The sequence below is a fragment of the Cucumis melo genome, chromosome 5 (genome assembly GCF_025177605.1).
Source record: "Cucumis melo cultivar AY chromosome 5, USDA_Cmelo_AY_1.0, whole genome shotgun sequence".
NCBI classification, from domain to species: Eukaryota; Viridiplantae; Streptophyta; class Magnoliopsida; order Cucurbitales; family Cucurbitaceae; genus Cucumis; species Cucumis melo.
Genome location: NC_066861.1, coordinates 23,247,551 through 23,267,293, shown reverse-complemented (window position 1 = coordinate 23,267,293; position 19,743 = coordinate 23,247,551). Strand labels below are relative to the sequence as shown.

Genomic DNA, 19,743 nt, shown 5'->3' with positions numbered 1-19,743 from the left:
ATATGTTTTGTTTTAATATCCTAAGTTAAATCAATCAATTATATAGTTCGCATTGGTAATTCCTCCAAAAAAATAAATAAAGTGATAAATAAATTTGTGTCTTCGTAAACGTAATGTAGTTGTTAATTATCATTCGGTAATTATGAGAAATCAGGCGCAATTAAGATAAAGCATCGATACTAGTTCTATCATTTGTGTGGTTTTGAAGTCAATGCCTCCCTTTCCACCCTCATTCCATCTAATAAATGAAGGACACGATTAAGATGATAAAGAGTGATTCTAAAATGGTTAATATCACTTTACAAAATCAACCATGGTGACCTCTAATTATCTTTCTATGTGAGAAAATTTTGAAACTTCAAGATCCATTACAAAAGAGTAATATCAAAAGTAAGTTATTGAGTCCAAAAATAAAATAAAAGCATGAAGCAGAAAAAGGCAAAAAAAAAAAAAAAAAAAAAAAATCCCAACTTCCATAGTTCCAGAAAAAGAGAAAAAATGGTCAATATTGATTGATTTCTAATCATCTACCCTTATATCATCTACCCTTCGAAGAGCACCATAATGAAGTAAGGGACAAAGCATCAGCAAACAATTGTAGATGGCATGATGGAGGAGGAGGAAACTTACAGAGGGCTTCACGGATGACCAAGTGGTGATATGACAAAAAATGACTACTTTCTACACTGACATTTGTAGGCAAGGGTAATTGGCAGCGTTGGCAAAGACGGATGTGCAACATGAGCACTTAATTTAACACCTAAAGTGTGTCTATAAAAGAAGCGCAACTCCACCTTGAAAAGAGAATCAAAGGAGGACATCCCTTAAGGAGTCCCGTGAAGGACAAGTTTTAGAGTCCATCATTTGTAGTAGAGTTATTCCTTCATCCTCTTCTCTCGTCAATGTCTAAATGAGAGGTTAGAGAGAGATTAGAAAGAGAAGCTTCCCCCACCATTTCCTCTAACTTGTAAAAGAGCCAAAGAATGCAAGTATTTTGCGGCTCGACATATTTTCTTTCTTTACATTTTTGTATTTCTTTGATGTATTGTATGAATGCTTTTTACTTTATGGCCAAGAGGCTTACATTATGTATAAAATGCAGTCTTATCCACTTTCTGTCTTCCATTTATTTACTTTCCACTTTGTTGAAGTGTTTTATGTAGTTTAAGTTTAGGTTATGTATTTGGTAAGGATTCTTTATTTATAAGTCTCATCATGCTTAGCTTAGATTGACTCCATTGCTTGGCCAGTGTTTCTTACTAACTACTCTAAAGAGTAAGTAACAAAGATATAACCAAACACGTGCAGAACAAGTGTGGTGTTTAGGCACTGAGAGGTTGTTCACCTTAAATATAAAATGGTCAAGCAATCTGTATCGCATCAAGAACATGTTGCATAGCTTAGATCTCCTAAGATACTGATACTTTCCTTCATTCTTCTTAAACCAATTAAACATTATTCCAACAATTATTTAATTAGCCATAATTTCTACAAAATAACTCAATTAACACCCAAAATAATTTCAACATGATTCAAATTAAACTTAAGCTAATTAAATTTAAAATTAACTTACTTTGGAGCGTTACACTTATATTTTAATTGATTTAAGCAATTTATTTCTATTATTATTAGATTAAATATTGATTTAAGCAATTTATTTCTATTATAATTATTTTATATTTTTTTAAATGTGAAGGAATATATATTTTCAATTTCTTCTAAAAAAATAATTTTTTGCTTCTTTTAACTTTCCCAGATTTTTCCTATTACTCGATTTCTAAAGAAATCCCGAACTCCCCCTCACCCAATATTCTCCCTTCTTCTACGATTTTCTCCGATCTTTCCGTCTTCGTTCGTCCAATCTTTCCGTCTTCTTCCCCGATTTTCTCACGCTCCGATCTTCGTTCGTCCGCCGCTCGCTCGTTCCGTCTCACGCTCCACGCCTTATGATGTACCGATATATAATTTCCCCGAAATCGTCGCCCAACCAATGGAATGTGAAACAGAAGACTCTCTTCCCTCCCTAGATTCCCCCCCCCGACGAAAACTTCTCTCTCTTTCTCTCATACATTTTTCCATCTCCGGAGCTGTTTCCTGCCGCCGTTACCTTCTGACTGGCTGTCCTCAGGTGGGTTTTCATGTTTCTCATCTCATGTTTCTCTATTGATTAGATCGAGCGACCATTACGTGAATTCTTTTTATCCGCATTTAGCAAATTTGATTTTTCGTGGCACTCAATGCAATGCAACTTCATTTCCTGCATCTATTAGGCACTTAACGAATCCCCCCTTTTCTTTTTGATGAATTTTGTTGTGGTTTGCTAGGGCTGTATGTGTGAAAGAATAGCATTCTAATTAATGACCATGAATCTGATAGTTTAATCAAGGACATACGTTTGTTAATTACATTTAAATTTTTTGTTTGACCGCTATATTACAATTGTTTGTTAATACCAAATTACTTGAAATTAACAATTTGGAGATTATTTGATGGTAGCACTACTTTGGATCTGTACGACTGTTTATGTATGTTGTTTGATCCTAGAGTCAAGTGTGTTTCTTTTACCTGATCTATCGTTTCTCTTCTTTTTGAATATTGTGGTGAATATCTGCCTCCAGCTCTGTAAGTGAAAGACAGGGGATTCCCCCGTAACTCTAGTTTATAGGCCACTGGACGGACCAATCCTTTCAAGGATTTTATAAGGTCCGAAATACTTAGAAAAAAGATTCTCATTCCTCTTCCTCCTTAAAGACAGTTGATGGTGTGGTCTTATCTTCAAAAAGACAGGATCCCCAACTTCATATTCCACATGTCGCCTCTTTTGATCAGCATATTTTTTCATCTGATCTTGTGCAAGCCTTAAGTGTTCTCTTAGAGACAGTAGTACCATGTTTCTTTCTCTCAACTGTTCATCCAAGGTAGCATTAGATGTTACCTGATCACCATAATAAAGCAAAGATGGAGGTTTTCGCCCATAAACTACTTGAAAAGGCGTCATGCCTAAAGCCCTATGGAAAGTGGTATTATACCAATACTTGGCCCATGGTAACCACTTAATCCACTCCTTAGGCTTTTCACTGCAAAAGCATCGCAAATATACCTCAACTCCTCTATTCACCACTTCCATTTGACCGTTGGATTGAGGGTGATACGCAGAACTTCAATTCAATCTTGTTCCACAAAACATTTTCCTCCAAAAATTGCTAAGAAACACCTTATCTCTATCCGATACAATGGATGTGGGAAATCCATGAAGTCGAACTACCTCCTTGACAAACAATTCAGCTACTGATTTTGCAAAATATGGATGTTTTAATGACAGGAAATGGCCATATTTACTCAGTCGATCTACTACTACAAATTTAACCTCGAAACCAGTCGCCTTAGGTAGACCATCCACAAAGTCCATGGATATGTCACTCCAAACTTGTGTAGGAATCTCCAATGGCAGCAATAATCCTACTGGAGACGGGCACAGAGGCCTATTCTGTTGACATTACCAAGCATTCAGCACAGTATCTTTTTATAATAGATTTCATCAATGATTGGAAGGTAGCCGGAGCATTAGTTAGCCCAAAGGGCATTACTAGAAACTCATAATGGCCTTCATGTGTCCGGAAAGCAGTCTTTTCCACATCTTCATCTGCCATTCTGATCTAATGATAGCCAGTCTTCAGATCAATCTTAGTAAATAACGATGTTCCTCCCAATTCATCAAATAATTCTTCCACTACAGGGATTGGAAATTTATCTGGAACCGTGACATTGTTCAGGGCTCGGTAATCTACACAAAACCGGTCTTATGACTCTCGAGCCTAACATCTCCCCAACCAGTTTTTTCATTTCTTCCTTTTGATGGTATGCATAACGGTATGGCCTGACATTTACAGGGTTAGTACCCTTTTTAAGGTGTATATGATGTTCTATACTCTTTCTGGGCGGAAGTTTCTTTGGCCACTCAAAGACATCATTGTACTGATTCAACATAGGAGCAATTCTTTCCTCTGTTTCTTTAGATTCTGTTGTTTCTTCGGCAGTTAGTCCATTCAGTTCAATCAACTCAAGTGATCTACATTCAATCAAATAACCATGATCTTGATCCTCCCAAGTCTTCAACAAATTTTTCAGACTTACTCTTGCCTTAGTAAGGCTCGGATCACCTTTGGTACAAATTTGTTTTCCATGATCATAGAAGGTTAATATGAAATTCTTCCAGTCTACCATTGTCACCCCTAGCGAATAAAGCCATTGCATACCAAGGATGATGTCTACCCCTCCAAGTTCTAGCAGTAGAAAATCCTCTTTTACTTCCCACTCATTCAATTTTACCTCCAAAGACTCACATACTCCCTTTCCTTTGATAGCCGTGCCTGAACCAAGTATTACACCATAATGAGCAGTCTCTTTAATTGGTAATTGTAAAGACTTTACCAATTTTTCAGGCACAAAATTATGTGTGGCACCACAGTCAATCAAGATTACAACCTCCCGGATCATTCACACCAACCACAGAGTTGATCGATAATTCCACACAGGCTGTAGTGTTATTTTTCACCTCTACCATCCTCAATTCTATACTCTCAGCTTCAACTTCTTCAACAATTTCAAGTTCTTCATTGTTACTATTGATCACAAACATTCTGAGTTTCCTTTGCTCTTTCATTTTGCACTCATGATCAGCCGAATATTTCTCATTACACCTGAAACAGAGTCCTTTTTCTCTTCTTAATTGATATTCTACATCAGGTAATCGCTTAGAAGTTCCTTCCTTGCGCACTTCTCCTGTATTTGGACTCCTTAGTGTAATGGTTCTTATTGGAAACGAAGTGTTTCCTTTGTTATCGTTGATGGATTGATTAGTTGTAGACTTCGCATTTGCTGCAGCTTGCGGAGGATATTTCTTGCCAGCGAATCCATTCAAATTTGCTTCGCCTTTAATAATCTCTCTGTTTTTCACCAACTGAGCGATCAACGTCATTTCGGCTAAACCTTTCGGTCTACAAAAAGCCGCTTCTGCTTGTCTCCATGGTAATATTCAAGTACAAAAGTTTCTTCTACGACTCTTTCTGGTAAATCCGACAAAGGAGCTACCAGCTTATCGAACAAATTCCTATATTCTTCTACTGTAGTTTCCTGCTGGATTCTCAAGAATCGGCCACAAATGGACCCCTCTCTAGTAGATCTAAATCTTACTAGTAGTCTCTTTTTCAAATTGGACTAGCTCACAAATTTCTCCCTCTCCTCTTGCGAGCGATACCAATTAAATGTAGGTCCATCAAAACTAATCGTAGAAACTAACATTGTCTGAGAGTCATATAGCTTATGTATTTGAAAATACCTTTCCGCGTAGAAAAGCCTGGAATCGAGATCGTCGCCGGTGAAGACCGACATTTCTACTTTCTTGAACTTACTTCGATCTCCTGAAATTTTGTCTGTATCGGCCTTTCTCTCTGTGCTGGTTTCTCTGATTTCTCGACTAGAAGTTGCTTCATTCTCTTTCGCATTTGCTTCCATGTACGACAATATGGCCTACTGTTGCTTCTTCAATTCCATACTCTTTGTAAGTTCGATCAACGTTGCTTCGATTACCGACATCTTACTCAACTCCTTAATTCCATCTTCTCTTCGATTCTTGTCTACACCATCGTCACTTCTCCTTTTCGGATCGATCTTTCTCTGATACCAATATGGTAGATACTGAACTATTCGAAAATAATTTCTGAATTGTATTGATAGAATGAAATCGATTACAATATAGATTGAATTGAGTGAAACTCAATTCAATTACAAGAAATCTCTTGTCTTCTCCTCTCAGGAAGAACAAGCCCACTAAACTCTCAAAACTTCACGAGAAACATTTCCTGCCCAAACACTCTATTTATACTAGCTAACACCGACCTCCCTCTAACATAACAGACTTCTAACAAACTTACTATTAAAAGTCTTTTATTACAATATTGCCACTCCCACCACACCTTATTTCTTCTGCTATACTGGAATACTGGAATATTATTGGAGGTCTATCAAATACTCAAGTCTCTATTGTATCGTTTGATACCCAGATTTCTCAAATACACTTCCCTTGGGGTTTTATAACTTGCATTAGCTAGGCATTTAATGGGGAGTTAAGAAAAGATTATATTCCTAGCATGAACTTGAATCTTTAATGCCAATGACTGGATCTGGATAAAACACAAAACTCTCATGGTTCTGCTTGTTTTCCTTTTCTTCTTCTAGCTTCTTTTTGGTTCTTGGGTGTAATGTACTTGGACAAAGCAGGGTTCTTGGATCCTACTCCTTTTACCAACATTGACCTTAATAAATTTGTTGACCCGAAGAGAAACCGTTCGATTATTTTTCTTTAGAAATGGGTGCAATGTGATATTTCATGTTATTGTATAACATGATTTAGGCGATTTTGCAACTTGTAATTATGTGTTTTCTTCATCTACTTAATTGACATGTTCCTTCTTCTGGGCTTGTTAGTTGCATGGATGCTAAATGGTATATGGTTGATGGAACACAGGTGCAAGATTCATTTCCATTCTCAATTGGCTTCTCATCAGATGCAGGCCTAATTTGCTTAGGAATAAATAACGTACTAATTCCCAAAGGCCAGCACATTCCAAGTACTAAAATTCTATCATTCCAGCGCAATAGTTTATTCCACTTGGAAGCAGTCTATAGTAACCCGGATGAACTACCTCCTGGCATGTCTTCAAAAATTGGTTGCTTTACAGTATGTTCACTTTTAATCTTTTTTATTTATTATTGTTATCATTGAAGTAGTTCTTGTCGAGTCGGAAGGCTTTTCAACTGCTGCAGTGTTCAGAAACTACTCGAGAGAGTGTGTTAACCTGTTTCTGTTTCTTTTTTAATTTTTCTTAGGTTGGATTGGAATTGATTGTTAAATGTTAAGTCATTTGAGATGTAGATTTTTCCTTTCCAAGGCTCAAACAACTCGAATTCAAGGGTTAAAGTCAGAGTTCAATTAAATATGAATGGCATCACTACTGTTGAATCAGCTACAGTAAGTAATATTTCCGTCAGACTTCCCACTGTTTACTAGAAATTTCTAAGTATTTATATGAACTATGAATTTAGATTATAGAGGATACTATAGATCAACAAATTCCTAGGAGAGATGCTACTCACTCGAACACAGAGAAGATGGAGACCGAGTTTGTTGATTCTTCCCATTCAGAGGTATTGAAGAGATTCCTTTCAGTACTCAAAAAGCTTTATATGCATCAGAAATATGGATTTGCTGTTGATTCTATATTTTGGAAATGCCAGCTTTATATGCATCAGAAATATGGATTTGCTGTTGATTCTATATTTTGGAAATGCCTATACTCTCTCTCCCCCCTCCCTCCCTACCTCTCTCTCTCGGGAGACATGCCAATACTATCTTAGATCATATTATGTTTCTTATCTTCCAACTTTTCTTTCCCTGGAAATTTGTCTCTCATCTCTTTCAGTGTACTTCACAAAAAATTGGTGTCTTTAAATAAATTGATTTATTGCATTTGTCCAGTCTAATGTTTCAAGAAAAGCTAGGGGCACAAGGAGGATTGACATACCAGTTATATGATACAATGTTGTTATTTCAATTGCTACCACGCACCAACTTTTAGATCAAATGAGACAGAGAAGGTTATTTCTATTTTTGTTGTATGATACAATGTTGTATAACATTTTCTGAACCAGAAGTTTTCCATTTCAATCTCTTCTCTTTGCTTATTCTATTCTTCCACTTTTCTTAGTTGGTGGATCCTATAATTAACCGATACGAAAGAAGCTAGAGCACAAACTAAAGCACGTCAGTTAAAGCGTATTTCTGACTATAGAGACTTTGGGGATTCAATTTCACGTCAAGTTCGAGCATTGGTAAATGACTAATAACCTTTTGTATTACATTCTTTGAAGATTTTCCGTGATGTTTTTGTTTTAACGTTTTTGATTCGATACTAGACTTGGAAATTAGTCCTCAATCAACTAATTAGTCCTTATTTCTGTATGTCACTACTTTAAGTAGGTAACAGTTTGATATTCTTTTGTAGGTCGTTCAAACTTATCGAAGAAGAAAATACCAATCTGGAAGGTCGTGAAGGTATGAGAATATCTCTGTTAGTATAATCATTATTTTTAAATGATTCTTTTTTTTGGGGGGGGGGGGGGGGGGGGATGAGGAGGATGTACCTCAAAGTTGGTTATCTTTCCGGTACTAAATTTCTTTCTATCCTCACAGGTCTACCTCATTGATTTACGAAAAATAGACGCAAACTACAAGTATATCAAAACAGACTAATGCTTAAACTACAATCAAACTAAACTAAAGAAAACAAAAGCATTTACTATTCAAAGCATTCGAATTAGCTAAAAGATCAAATAAGGCACGAGTGAAAAAAAATTAATTACCAACATTGATCTCAATCGAAAACCAACATGCATCACATTCTGAAGATATTGTGCTTCACATAACACTCCAAATAGCTATCCCAGAAAAGAAACATAATATTATAAAGCCTTCAAAACAAGCTCTTTTGGCAACTGTTTGAAGGCACATATATTAGGAAACTTTCTTAACTACCAGTTCCATTTCAAATTATAGAAAGGTGGTAGTCTCATATAAATATCCCACTTCCTTTTAAATCACCCATTAAAAAGTTTAATCATTAAAAAGTTTGTTTATGGTTGAACAAGAAAAACCATGAGGGTTAAATTAAAACAACCGAATATAATTAAAAAGGCAACCTACAAATTCATTCACATAAATGTGGCCAAAATAAGAAAGAGGATTTGGGTCATACCACTCCTACAAATATTGAGAAGGCATAAATGTAACCAATTCTACGTGGATCTCCACGTCGCATGCACTGCACATATGCAAATTTAAAAAAAAAAAAAATTTAGAAAAGATACTGACCATCTCCACTAGGTGGACACCCCCTTAGCACCTTCATCATTCACACTTCATTAATATATGAGACGAAAACAAGAGAAGTAAGGAAGAGGACCAACAACAACAACAGTTGGAGGGCTAGAGGTAAGACCAAGCAATACAAGAAACTAAAAAGCATTAAGATTGAGAGCAATAGAAGTAGCACTATAATTTGAAAATAGCGATGATCTACTGGCCTAAAAACCCGAAAGAGCGTAAATATCCACCCAAAGATTGATTGTAGAGCTGTCCTTTTCATTGAAAATACAATTGTTTCTCTCCAACCAAATATCCCATAGCACAGTCGAGATGGTATTGAATTTGATGATACCCTTTTTGTTTTTTTGATTCATATCGCACATTCAGAGCACATAGTGGAGACACTGTGGTGCTGCACTTTGCATAATAGGAGACTTTCAACCTTTGCCCAAAACACTTGTGGAATACGACAGCTAATGAAAATATGGTCAAGGTCGTCGGAGCTGTTTTGGCATAGGATACACTAGTTTGGATTCTGATGAAGACTTGAGATTTTTCTTTGAAGAACCTCAACAGTGTTTAAGCATTTGTGAATAAGAGATCAAATGAAAAATCTACATTTTTGGGACCTTTTGATTTTCAGAGCTGGTTGAAAATGCCATTGCTATAATTTGAAAGAGGGTCTTGATCAATGTTGATAATATATCTTTTAATAGAAGCAATAGAGAAGCTGCCATTTGAGTTTAATTTCCAGATGGGAGTATCTTTGCCTCTCTCTTCATTTGGGCGAGTGAATGCTTAATTTCCTCCCATTGTTGAGGTTCAATGCTGCCCAAGGGTCTCCTAAGAAGAAAATCCCAATCAAAGGAAACAGAGTTCCAAGCATCTTTTATTGAGCCATCCAGAATAGTGGAGAGAGCAAATAATCTTGGATATTTCAAAGATAAAAGGGCCATCGATATTCCAGTTGCCTTTCCAAAAAGTGGGACTTCCCCATTGTTAACTTGCCATTTAATATGAGAATTGAACTAATCAATATCTTTTACAATATTCCTCCAAGAGTTTCAAAGAACTATGTTTTGCAATCGTAAGAATTTCATGAATAGCAGATTGTGTATATTTTGCAAGCATAACTCTTTTCCAGAGGGGGACTATTTTTAGAATCTCCGTAGCCATTTACAGAGAAAGAAATTTGTGTCCACCAGTTTATGAATACCTAAACCTCCATTTTCTTTTGGAGTAGTAATTTTTGACCATCTCAGGAGATGCGTGAGCTTGTCCTCGCTACGATTTTTCCAAAGAAAATTAAGCCACAATTTCTCAATTGATATACAAATGTCAATGGGGGCTTTGAAAACAGACAACTTATATGTAGGAAGGCTGATTAGAGTTGAGTGAAAAAGAGTTCAACTTCCCTCCCTTGGAAAGATAAGAGTATTTCCAACTATTCAACTTTTTGTGGATTTTCTCAGTAATATTATCCTAGAAATGAGCAGAGGATGATTTGCCACCCAATGGAACACCAAGATAATTGATGGACAGGTACTTTTTTTGGATCCCCCAACTATTTGCTATCTCATCAACTCTATTAGAATCCACATTTATAGGTGATAAGGATGATTTTGAAAGATTAATATTGAGCCCCGAAGCTTCTTCAATGAGGAAAATAGCATTCTTAAGGTTGGATATATAATCTTCATTATCTTCCACAAATATGAGGATATCATCAGCAAATAAAATATGTGTGAGATTACATCCATCATTGATGAAAACACCCTTGATTTTATCCTGCCTTTGCAAGTGTAATAAAATTCTACTAAAATAATCCATGACAAGGACATATAAATGAGGAAAGAGGTCACCTTGACGAATAGTACTTTTTGAAGGTTTGATTCTCCCTCTAGGTCTTCCATTAATAAGGACATAGTAGTGCACATTGCTAAGACATGACTGCATCTAAGATCTCCACTGATTGGAACAATTTTTCTTCAATAGAAAGTAGTCGATGAAACCCCATTGAATTTTGTTAAAATCCTTTTCAATATCAAGCTTTATAACATAACCTTTCACGTTTTTCATTTTCCAATAATCAATGGCATCATGTGCAATGAGAATAGCATCCGTGTTTGTCTTTCTTGATGAAAGCTATTTGATAACCAGAGATGGAATGAGGGAGAGTTTCTTCTAGTCTGTTTGCCATAATTTTTAGCCATAAGCTTATAGAGAGCAACAGTGAGGCTAATAGGCTAATAGGTAATTCCCACGTTTGCAACATTTATTTTTTTGAGCAATATAAGTCTCATTAACACCACCAATTGATAATCCGTAAATAGTTAGAGATAGGAGACCATTTCAAGTTGTTAATCAGCCAAGCCACCTATTTGTTTTCAGAGTAGATATTAGAGAAACGATTAACAGACACTTTCTCAATGGAATTGTTTGTGTTACAAATTTCACCGAAATTATTATGTATGCTAGAAATGGAGCTTCTTCTTTTCCTAGCATTACGTATTTTATGAAAAAAGGGCGTATTCTCATCACCATCAACAAGCCATAAGATTTTGCATCTTTGGGCCCAGATCTGAGCTTCTTTGTGGAATTGATTACTAAGATTAGATTTGAGAGCAAGCCGACGAGAGCTATTCACATCCTTTTAGTTATTTTCCTTTTCAAGCTTATCAATATCATCAATTTCTTTGATCCATTTCTTCTTTTCAGCCTCAGAGTTGGAGTTCTTGTTTTAAGCCCAATTTCGAATTTGAGTGTTGAGCTGCTTGAATCTTAGGAACATAATTGACAACATGTTTTTTGGAGTAATATTAAAATATTAAAAATGGTTTTTGTCAATTTCAAAAATGTTTTTAATAATTCAAAATCAATTTAAATGGTATGAAAGATGCATTCATTCAAAAGTGAAAATAAACCTACCTATTGAGATGTTAATTACAAAAGAGAAAAAAAAAAAAAAAACAAAAACAAAAATGGGAATTAACCAACCTCTAGAAGTTTATTCAAAATGACAGGTCCCACAAATTGAGAATCTACAAGTCCCAACTTATTAGTCAAATAGGAGTAGTAATATAATAAAATATATTAATAACGCTAAATATAAAGCAAAAAATTTCTTAAGTATTTGCCATTCCCAATTTTTTTTTTCTAAATGTTCTATTTATTTATATGTTGAGGGATAAGATTGTGTATTACCTTCCAAAGAATGAACGTTAACCATAAAGACATAAAGAATGAGGTACAAATTAAAACTAGTTGTATTTTGTAGTATATATATGCTAAATAAAACTATAGAAAACATTCAATAATTCATTTAAGATACACACAATTCACTTCCAGCTGCTAAAATTTCAAAGAAGTTTCATTATGATAACATGACCCTATCAATTAGCTAGATTAAATTTGGAGGATAATTTCATTGCTAAATTTATCATACCCCAAAGAATGAATGTTACAATGGTCTAATCTAAATTCACTATTTTTTCATAAATAGCCTAATGTGCTAAGATTTTTAAAAAATGTCGTGCTCAATTGTCTCATAAACCCATAATAATTATGATGGTTTAAAAAAATGAAAAATATATTTTTGAGAAAAATATAGAATCACATCTAAAATAAATATTTTTTTATCAACAATTTATTTTCAAATGGACGACCAAGCTTGAGGGTTTACATATACTGAATATAGCACAATCTATATTGAAGAAAAGTTATAAGATTGGAAATTATGGAATTAAAAAAAGTTTCAAGATGGGAAATTATGTAATTAAAAAAATTTATAGCGAATATAACAGTATATATTGAAAAAAAGTTACAAGGTAAGAAACTATATAATTAAAAAAGTTATCACGAATACACTACATAACATCTTACTAAAAAGTAGTTAAATATACTATAAAAAGCTAATTACATACAAAAATATTGAAAAAAATAATATATACTTAAAAAACTCATTGCATATAATGATACATTACTGTGTATATAATACAGTATATATCGAAACAAATACATTATAATAAAGAGTTAGAATTTTGAAAATTAATTAGGGTAGATGTAGTATATGATAATGAGATATATATGAAAATCAGCATAGTGAAGGCTATACCTCTAAATCTTTCCTAATTAATAATTGAGAATCCAAGTTTATAAGCAACCTCTACTTTAATAATTGAGAATCGAAGTTTATAAGCAACCGCTACTTAAAAGCCTATTATTCCTTCAATTCTATATGCTACTGCATTCCTCTTTCATTCCTAATGTTCAGATTCTTGACTAAAATCCTTGATTTTGAGGGAGATTTTGTGTTAATTAAGTTGTTGATGTAATCAAATTTCACCGTAACTCATCATCTAAAATTTTGGGTCACAATTTGTAATTTAACATAGTATCAAAACTACATTTGTTAGTAGTTGGACAAGACCGGTAAAAAAGAACCCGAGGGTTAAATTGAAGACTTCCCAAGTGCGTCAAGTTGTGTTCAAAGATAAAGTGGGTTGAAGTCATGAACTACGACCAATATGACCATTCTATTGTTGAGTACTCGTGAGCCTAAACTCGAGGTTATTATTACAAAACAAACATATTCCTAAAATAATTGCACGTTTCTTTTAAATTAAGAGAAGAAGAAAAAGATGCCATAAAAAAGACTAGAAAAAGTATAAGTAATATATAAGAAACTAAAAGCTTCTTCGAACGAAAACAAAAGCTGCTGTTGTTGTTGTTGAGTGGGAGAGGTAAACAAACACATCGATTGAATGATGTTTCAGTTGGTCCCATATATCCAATTTCCATACATCATTCTTTGTCAACGGTCTTTTGTATCCTATCTTCATTATGTGATTCATCCATGCGAAAGTCATTTTTAGTAAATTAATGGGAGCCACAATTAAAGGAACAAACATTAAATTCATTACTTTTGATTAGGGAGATAAGCGGACGCAAACTGCTAATCACATGATCTGCCATAGGATAAGTGTTTGGGTTACCAATTTTAAGTGGGTCGATATATATCACTCACTCTATATTTGGGCTCCAATTATATATATATTTTTTTTGGTATTTTCAACTATTATAACCTACAATTAAATGTAGTTTTACCAATTCAAATTTCGGTTACAATGTTTATTCTTTCCTACTAGTCCTCTATTTATCTCTTTCTTACATAGTTTTACTATTTTCTGCCCACACAATAAAATAGCCTACACTCGAAACATGGACTATATTATAACTCACAAGCTACAATATTTATTAGTTATAACAACCAACTCAATGCCCCAAATACCTCCTTAATCTATTTTTTTCATTTATTAAACTCACCGTGTTTGTATACATCGGTTATTTCAATACAATGCATATTTGTTCCATATTCAAAATTCCATTTTTATTTCTTTTATTTTTGTTATTATATCTTTATAAATTTATTGTTTTCAAAGGTACAATTCGAGCTGCATTATTTTTCTAGTTTTTAGTCTTTGTAAATATGTGCATATTAGTTTGTTAATATATATATATATATATATATATATATATATATATATATATATATATATATATATATATATATATATATATATATATATATTGTATGTACTACAATCTTTATCTGTTGTCTTCATGTCTTGGTGGAAAAAAAAAAAGAAAAGAAAAAACATAAAATATCGATCTTTATCGTTAAAGGTAATAATATCACAGGATGTTGTGAAATTGATACTGACTTGAATATAAGTTTGCTTGTCGCTCAGGACATAGATGTTCTCCTTGGACAAGTTCTTCATTTTCTCAAGTATCCACGAATTCATAAGTAATCACATCTGTACCTCCATTATAGAGAACATCCAAACTAGAAAAATATGCAAGTAAGAGAACACCAAATAAAGTCTGCATACGGTTAATAAAATCCCTTGTAAGAGCTAGCTAACAATGTGGTGGAACAAGATAAAATCTAACAATATAACAATTGAGGTGGAACAAGATAAAATCTAACAATATAACAATATGTACTCTAAAAGCCACATGTCACATTTGTATGTGGGGTTGCCTGATCGGCTGTACCACACTCAACCTCTTTCTTTCTTTCCTAAATTTGAGTAATATAAGACAAACATGCTTGGTAGAAGACTTCAATGATGTACAAACATAGAATATATCTGAAAAAGACAAACACACCAATGGTCAGTTCTTATTGAGTCTTTGAATATGAAACTTATTTCACATCTGTCTAATACATATAACACTCGGTTCAATTTCTAATTAATATAGTTATTTTATTTTATTTTCTTTTAATTAGGATGCCATCAAAATTTAAAGAGGTGGAATGCGTAACTAATAAAAGTGAAACCAAATTTGAAGCTTTTGGTGGCCATTTGTTTTCTTTTCCTCTCTTTAATTATCTCTTCATTCTTGACAGTGGCCAATGATACATTACTTATTGCCTTTTTGAGTTATGATTTCAATTTTGATTATGTTCAATTGCTTGAGAATTCTGGATTTCACATCAAGACTTGGCTATTACATCTTCAAAATTGAAATTGTGCATAAAGAATGAAGTTTGTTATGAACTTATACTCAAGTTGTGAACTCCAATCATAAAAATGAAAAACAAAAATTATATGGATATAGATTCACACCCAAATTCATTACAAGCTACTGCCTTTTTATATGGTAGTTGTTTTATCTTCTATGACACAGGATTGGCTAGGCAACCTAAGTGGGGTCACTTGAGAGATGTTCATAAAGCTATAAAGATGTGCGAAAAAGCATTAGTGAGTACAAATCCTGTAGTTACTTCTCTTGGTCAAAATTAGGAGGTTAGTTCTTCCAATCAAACACTTTCAAACAAGAAATACTTCTCATTGATATAATAATAAAAACGATACAAACTTTAAAAGGGACAGAAGGACAAAAATACAAACAAACCAAATACAACCATAGATCATATTAGCTAGGATGGACACACCTTTGAAAACAAACAGACGTCAAACAATAATTATTTGGAGTCAAGATAGGTTAGGCCACTGATCACAGTTGTGATGACTTTATACAAAGAAAGCCAAATCATATGGAGGAAGAAAATGGCATATTGTAGCTCCACCCGGTTTCACCTTCAGATATTTGAAAGCAAAATGTTTTGGATCCCAACCGGAGGTGTCGTTATGGCAAACTGCCAAAACATTGGCCCTCTTTCCATCCTTATCAATAAAACCAACCTCATAGACTCGCGTTCCCCGATTTGAATGGCAATAAAACACGGCATATGGGTATGTTTCCTTATGGCAAAGAAGTGTTTACCTTCGACTTCTCCACCACCGTTGAAACTTGTGAATACGTTGGGTTCATTCCGTCCTCCACTGTAGCTGACATTACCTTAACTTCCTTCCCCATCTTCATGATCACCACATCCACCATGCTCTCTAATGACGTTGCACAATACCTTTCTTCCCCCTTGATAGGAGGAACTTCACAATCCATAATTGTGTTTTCTATCAATTTTGCTTCGTCGGTATTGGGTTTTATTGAGAATCTGGCAAGGATGTCTAATAGTTTGTTCGAAGAAAAGGGATATTTGTTTGCAGCCACTCGCACCAAGAAAGGGGAATTTTTTGATGAAATATTTAGAAAATACAAGTTATATGTTGAACCAATAGATAACATATTGTCTAAGAAGAAGATGCTTGAAACATTACTGTTTTGTGAATGAGGATGATCGACATACGCATATTTTTGACCAGCATTTTCCTCAATATAAAGAGATGGGCTTCCGTTGTGACTCTTCGGGGAGAAAAAGAAATCTGCAAGGCATGGTTACCCATCAAATCAATATTACTTATTAAAACATTTTTTTTTAGAAAAAAATGCACCTGGTTGAAGAAGAGCAAGAATTGCTTTTGGCAGTGGAGTGGTAGGAAGCATAGACTCCCAATATAATTTTGGAGAGATAGTAGTGAGGGCCAAACTATGCCCAATACCAATAATAGTGATCTGTAGTTCAAAAAAAAAAAAAAAAACAACAGTGAGATTGAGGTTATAATGAAACGAAGAAGAAGAAAATTATTGTGTATTGTTGATTACCAATAGAAACAGGATGTTGAAAGACTCCATTGCTTGAATGATGATGGAAATTGCTTGGATGATAACGAAAACACTTGAGAATGAGATTGTTTGAAAGTGGTGAAAGATAAGAGTGAGATTGTTTGAAAGTGATGAAAGATAAGAGTAAGGATGATCATATTTATAGTAGCCAAGAGAGAGAAAGGTAAAGATGCCTTACCAAGTGAATCCATCAATATGTTTGATCATTTCTACCATTTATTAGTTAGTGTAAGTTTTATCTTTTTATAAAAATTAACACAAAATGTTTATATATTTGCAATTTATATAAAAATGGGTACATAATCAAATGTTGTTTGTACTACTTATGAACCAAAAAAGATCTAAATCGAAGCATATTTTTCGTTTTTCTTGTCAAAATTATATTATTATAGGACAGTACATACATTTATTTTATGCATGTAGGTATGTAGGTAGGTAAGTAGGTACGTATGTACGTGCATATGTATGTGAATATTACATGAATTGAGTGTACAATTGAGTTTACAATAGAAATATGTCTTACCAAATAAATGGATGAATCAATCTTCTTTTTTTCTTTTTATAAATATTAGAAACAATAGATTTATATATTTGCAATATTTCGTAAAAATATGTATAAAGAAAGATTCAAATCGAATTTTCCTTTTTGTTTTGAACGTTAATATTATTATAGAGCAATATTTACAAATTTTATAATTTTAAAATGTTGCTTTATTTATATTTTTTATTTAAATTTTGTTTAAATATTTAAATATTTTAGCCGCTAGAATTTAAATAGTTTTTCAGTATCAAATTAGTAGTAATCCTTATCACCTTTATTTATACCCTTAATTTACTAGGGTGTTGAGAGAGTTATTATAGTTCACTCAACTCTTTTCAACCTAAAGCCATAACACCCTTAATTTTAATTATATAAAAAAAAACAAAATTCAAATGGCTACGGACTAAAATCTAAATAAATAAAATAAAGGATAATAAGAGATATAACAATGTTTTTAGGGGTTATTTTGAAAAAATGGTAAAACCATTTAGTATTTTTTGCAATATGCACGTGTGACGTGCATGTTATTTTGTAAAATACCAAAATACCTACATTTGATGACTGTAATTATTTCAATCCTTGCGTTCTTATTAGAGTGTCTCAAATGTAATTAATTTGTGTAATTAATTTTGACGTGTAGAGGTATAGCAACCAACCTTTCTAATATATGTTTTAGGAATTTAACAACTTTATTTAATTATTTTAATTCTAAAATAACCATATTATTATATTTTTTGGTTGAATCTCTAACTTTTTTTTATTATTTCAATACGATGTTATGTCCAATCGTAAACTTTTTCATATATTTCGAGATTTAATAGCTGTTTTTAATATTTAAAACAATTTTAGTAGTAGTTTTGAATTTTGGAATCTTAGACACAAATTACAATTTCTGAAAGTTGTTTTTAGGTTTAAAATATTAGAAATCTATTAATTACATATATGAAATCTTTTTCATACATTTTGCATTTTTTGTAAGTGTCAGAGTGTTGAACAATATGCTAGCAAAACTTCGGTGTCTTGCACAATCATTCTAGGTGTAAGAGATTCATCTTTTATTTTATTTTGTATGCACACTTTCTTTTATCACACTTCTCTAAACTACCATACTCTTTAATTATTACTTTTGGAATGCAATCACAAAAGTCATTTATTACTAAATATGTGGTTACAAAAATTAATTATTACTAAATTTGTGGTTACAAAAATTAATTATTACCAAATTTGTGGTTACAAAAATTAATTATTACCAAATTTGTCATTACATAAATCAATGATTATTAAGTTTGTTTATATATTCAGAATGGCCATCCCAAATCCAAGTTTACTAAAATAATTTAATTAAAAGAAATAATGTTAATCCCAAAAATGTAATGAAGGAAATAAAGCTCATCCAAAATCCGCTTTACAGTTGCAACTGTGTTGAAATTTAATATAGTATAATAAATTGGAGTGTGTTCTACCAAATTAATGGGCCAATCTTTTCTTTTTTCCTTTTTATAAAAATTAAAAACAAAAATTTATATATTTGCAATATTTCATAAAAATGGTACAATAAAATCAAATGTTGTTTGTATTACTTCTTACAACATATAAGAAAGATCCAAATCAAATTTTCTTTTATAGGCAATTTATATGGTCACTAAGAGACCATCATGTTTACTTGACAGATGGTACGAGTGTTGGATAATAAATAGATTGACGTGTGGTTATGGTCATCTTTTTATATTAATAGTATTTGTAATATAATTAAGGTTTTTTAAAATATATATAATAATTAAAATTTAAAAATTTCATTTTTTTTAAATTAAAGAATTACATAAATTAATTATTGCCAAATTTGTCATTACATAAATCAATTATTACTAAATTTGTTTATATATTCAGAACCTATAATATGGCCATCCCAAATCCAAGTTTACTAAAAATAATTTAACTAAAGAAATAATGTTCATCCCAAAAATTTAGTGAAGGAAATAATGCTCATCCCAAAAATTTAATCAAGCAAACAAAGCTCATCCGAAATTCGCTTTACAGTTGCAACTGTATTGAAATTTAATTTAGTATAATAAATTGAAATGTGTCCTACCAAATTAATGTGCCAATCAGTTTTTTTTTATAAAAATTAAAAACAAATAATTTATTATATTACAATATTTCATAAAAATGGGTACATAATCAA

General features: G+C 32.8%; 1 protein-coding gene across 12 annotated transcripts; it reads left to right on the top strand.

Moving 5' to 3' along the window:
- Positions 1-1,743: 1,743 nt before the first annotated feature.
- Positions 1,744-17,559, top strand: LOC127149518 (heat shock 70 kDa protein 16-like). 12 transcript variants are annotated; one of them, XR_007821202.1, is made up of 8 exons: positions 1,744-2,128; positions 6,527-6,739; positions 6,889-7,030; positions 7,105-7,206; positions 7,538-7,656; positions 7,767-7,890; positions 8,064-8,113; positions 16,660-17,559. XR_007821202.1 is itself a non-coding variant. In XM_051085280.1 (8 exons), the coding sequence occupies exons 1-5, from the start codon at positions 1,991-1,993 to the stop codon at positions 7,592-7,594; spliced, it is 606 nt and encodes a 201-aa protein (XP_050941237.1). In that variant the 5' UTR covers positions 1,744-1,990; the 3' UTR covers positions 7,595-7,656; positions 7,767-7,890; positions 8,064-8,113; positions 16,660-17,559. The 12 variants fall into 12 exon arrangements, 4 of the variants coding, with proteins under 4 accessions (XP_050941237.1, XP_050941240.1, XP_050941239.1 ...); XR_007821200.1 differs by having other exon boundaries at positions 15,620-17,559; XR_007821198.1 differs by having other exon boundaries at positions 15,219-17,559.
- The last annotated feature ends 2,184 nt before the right edge of the window (positions 17,560-19,743 follow it).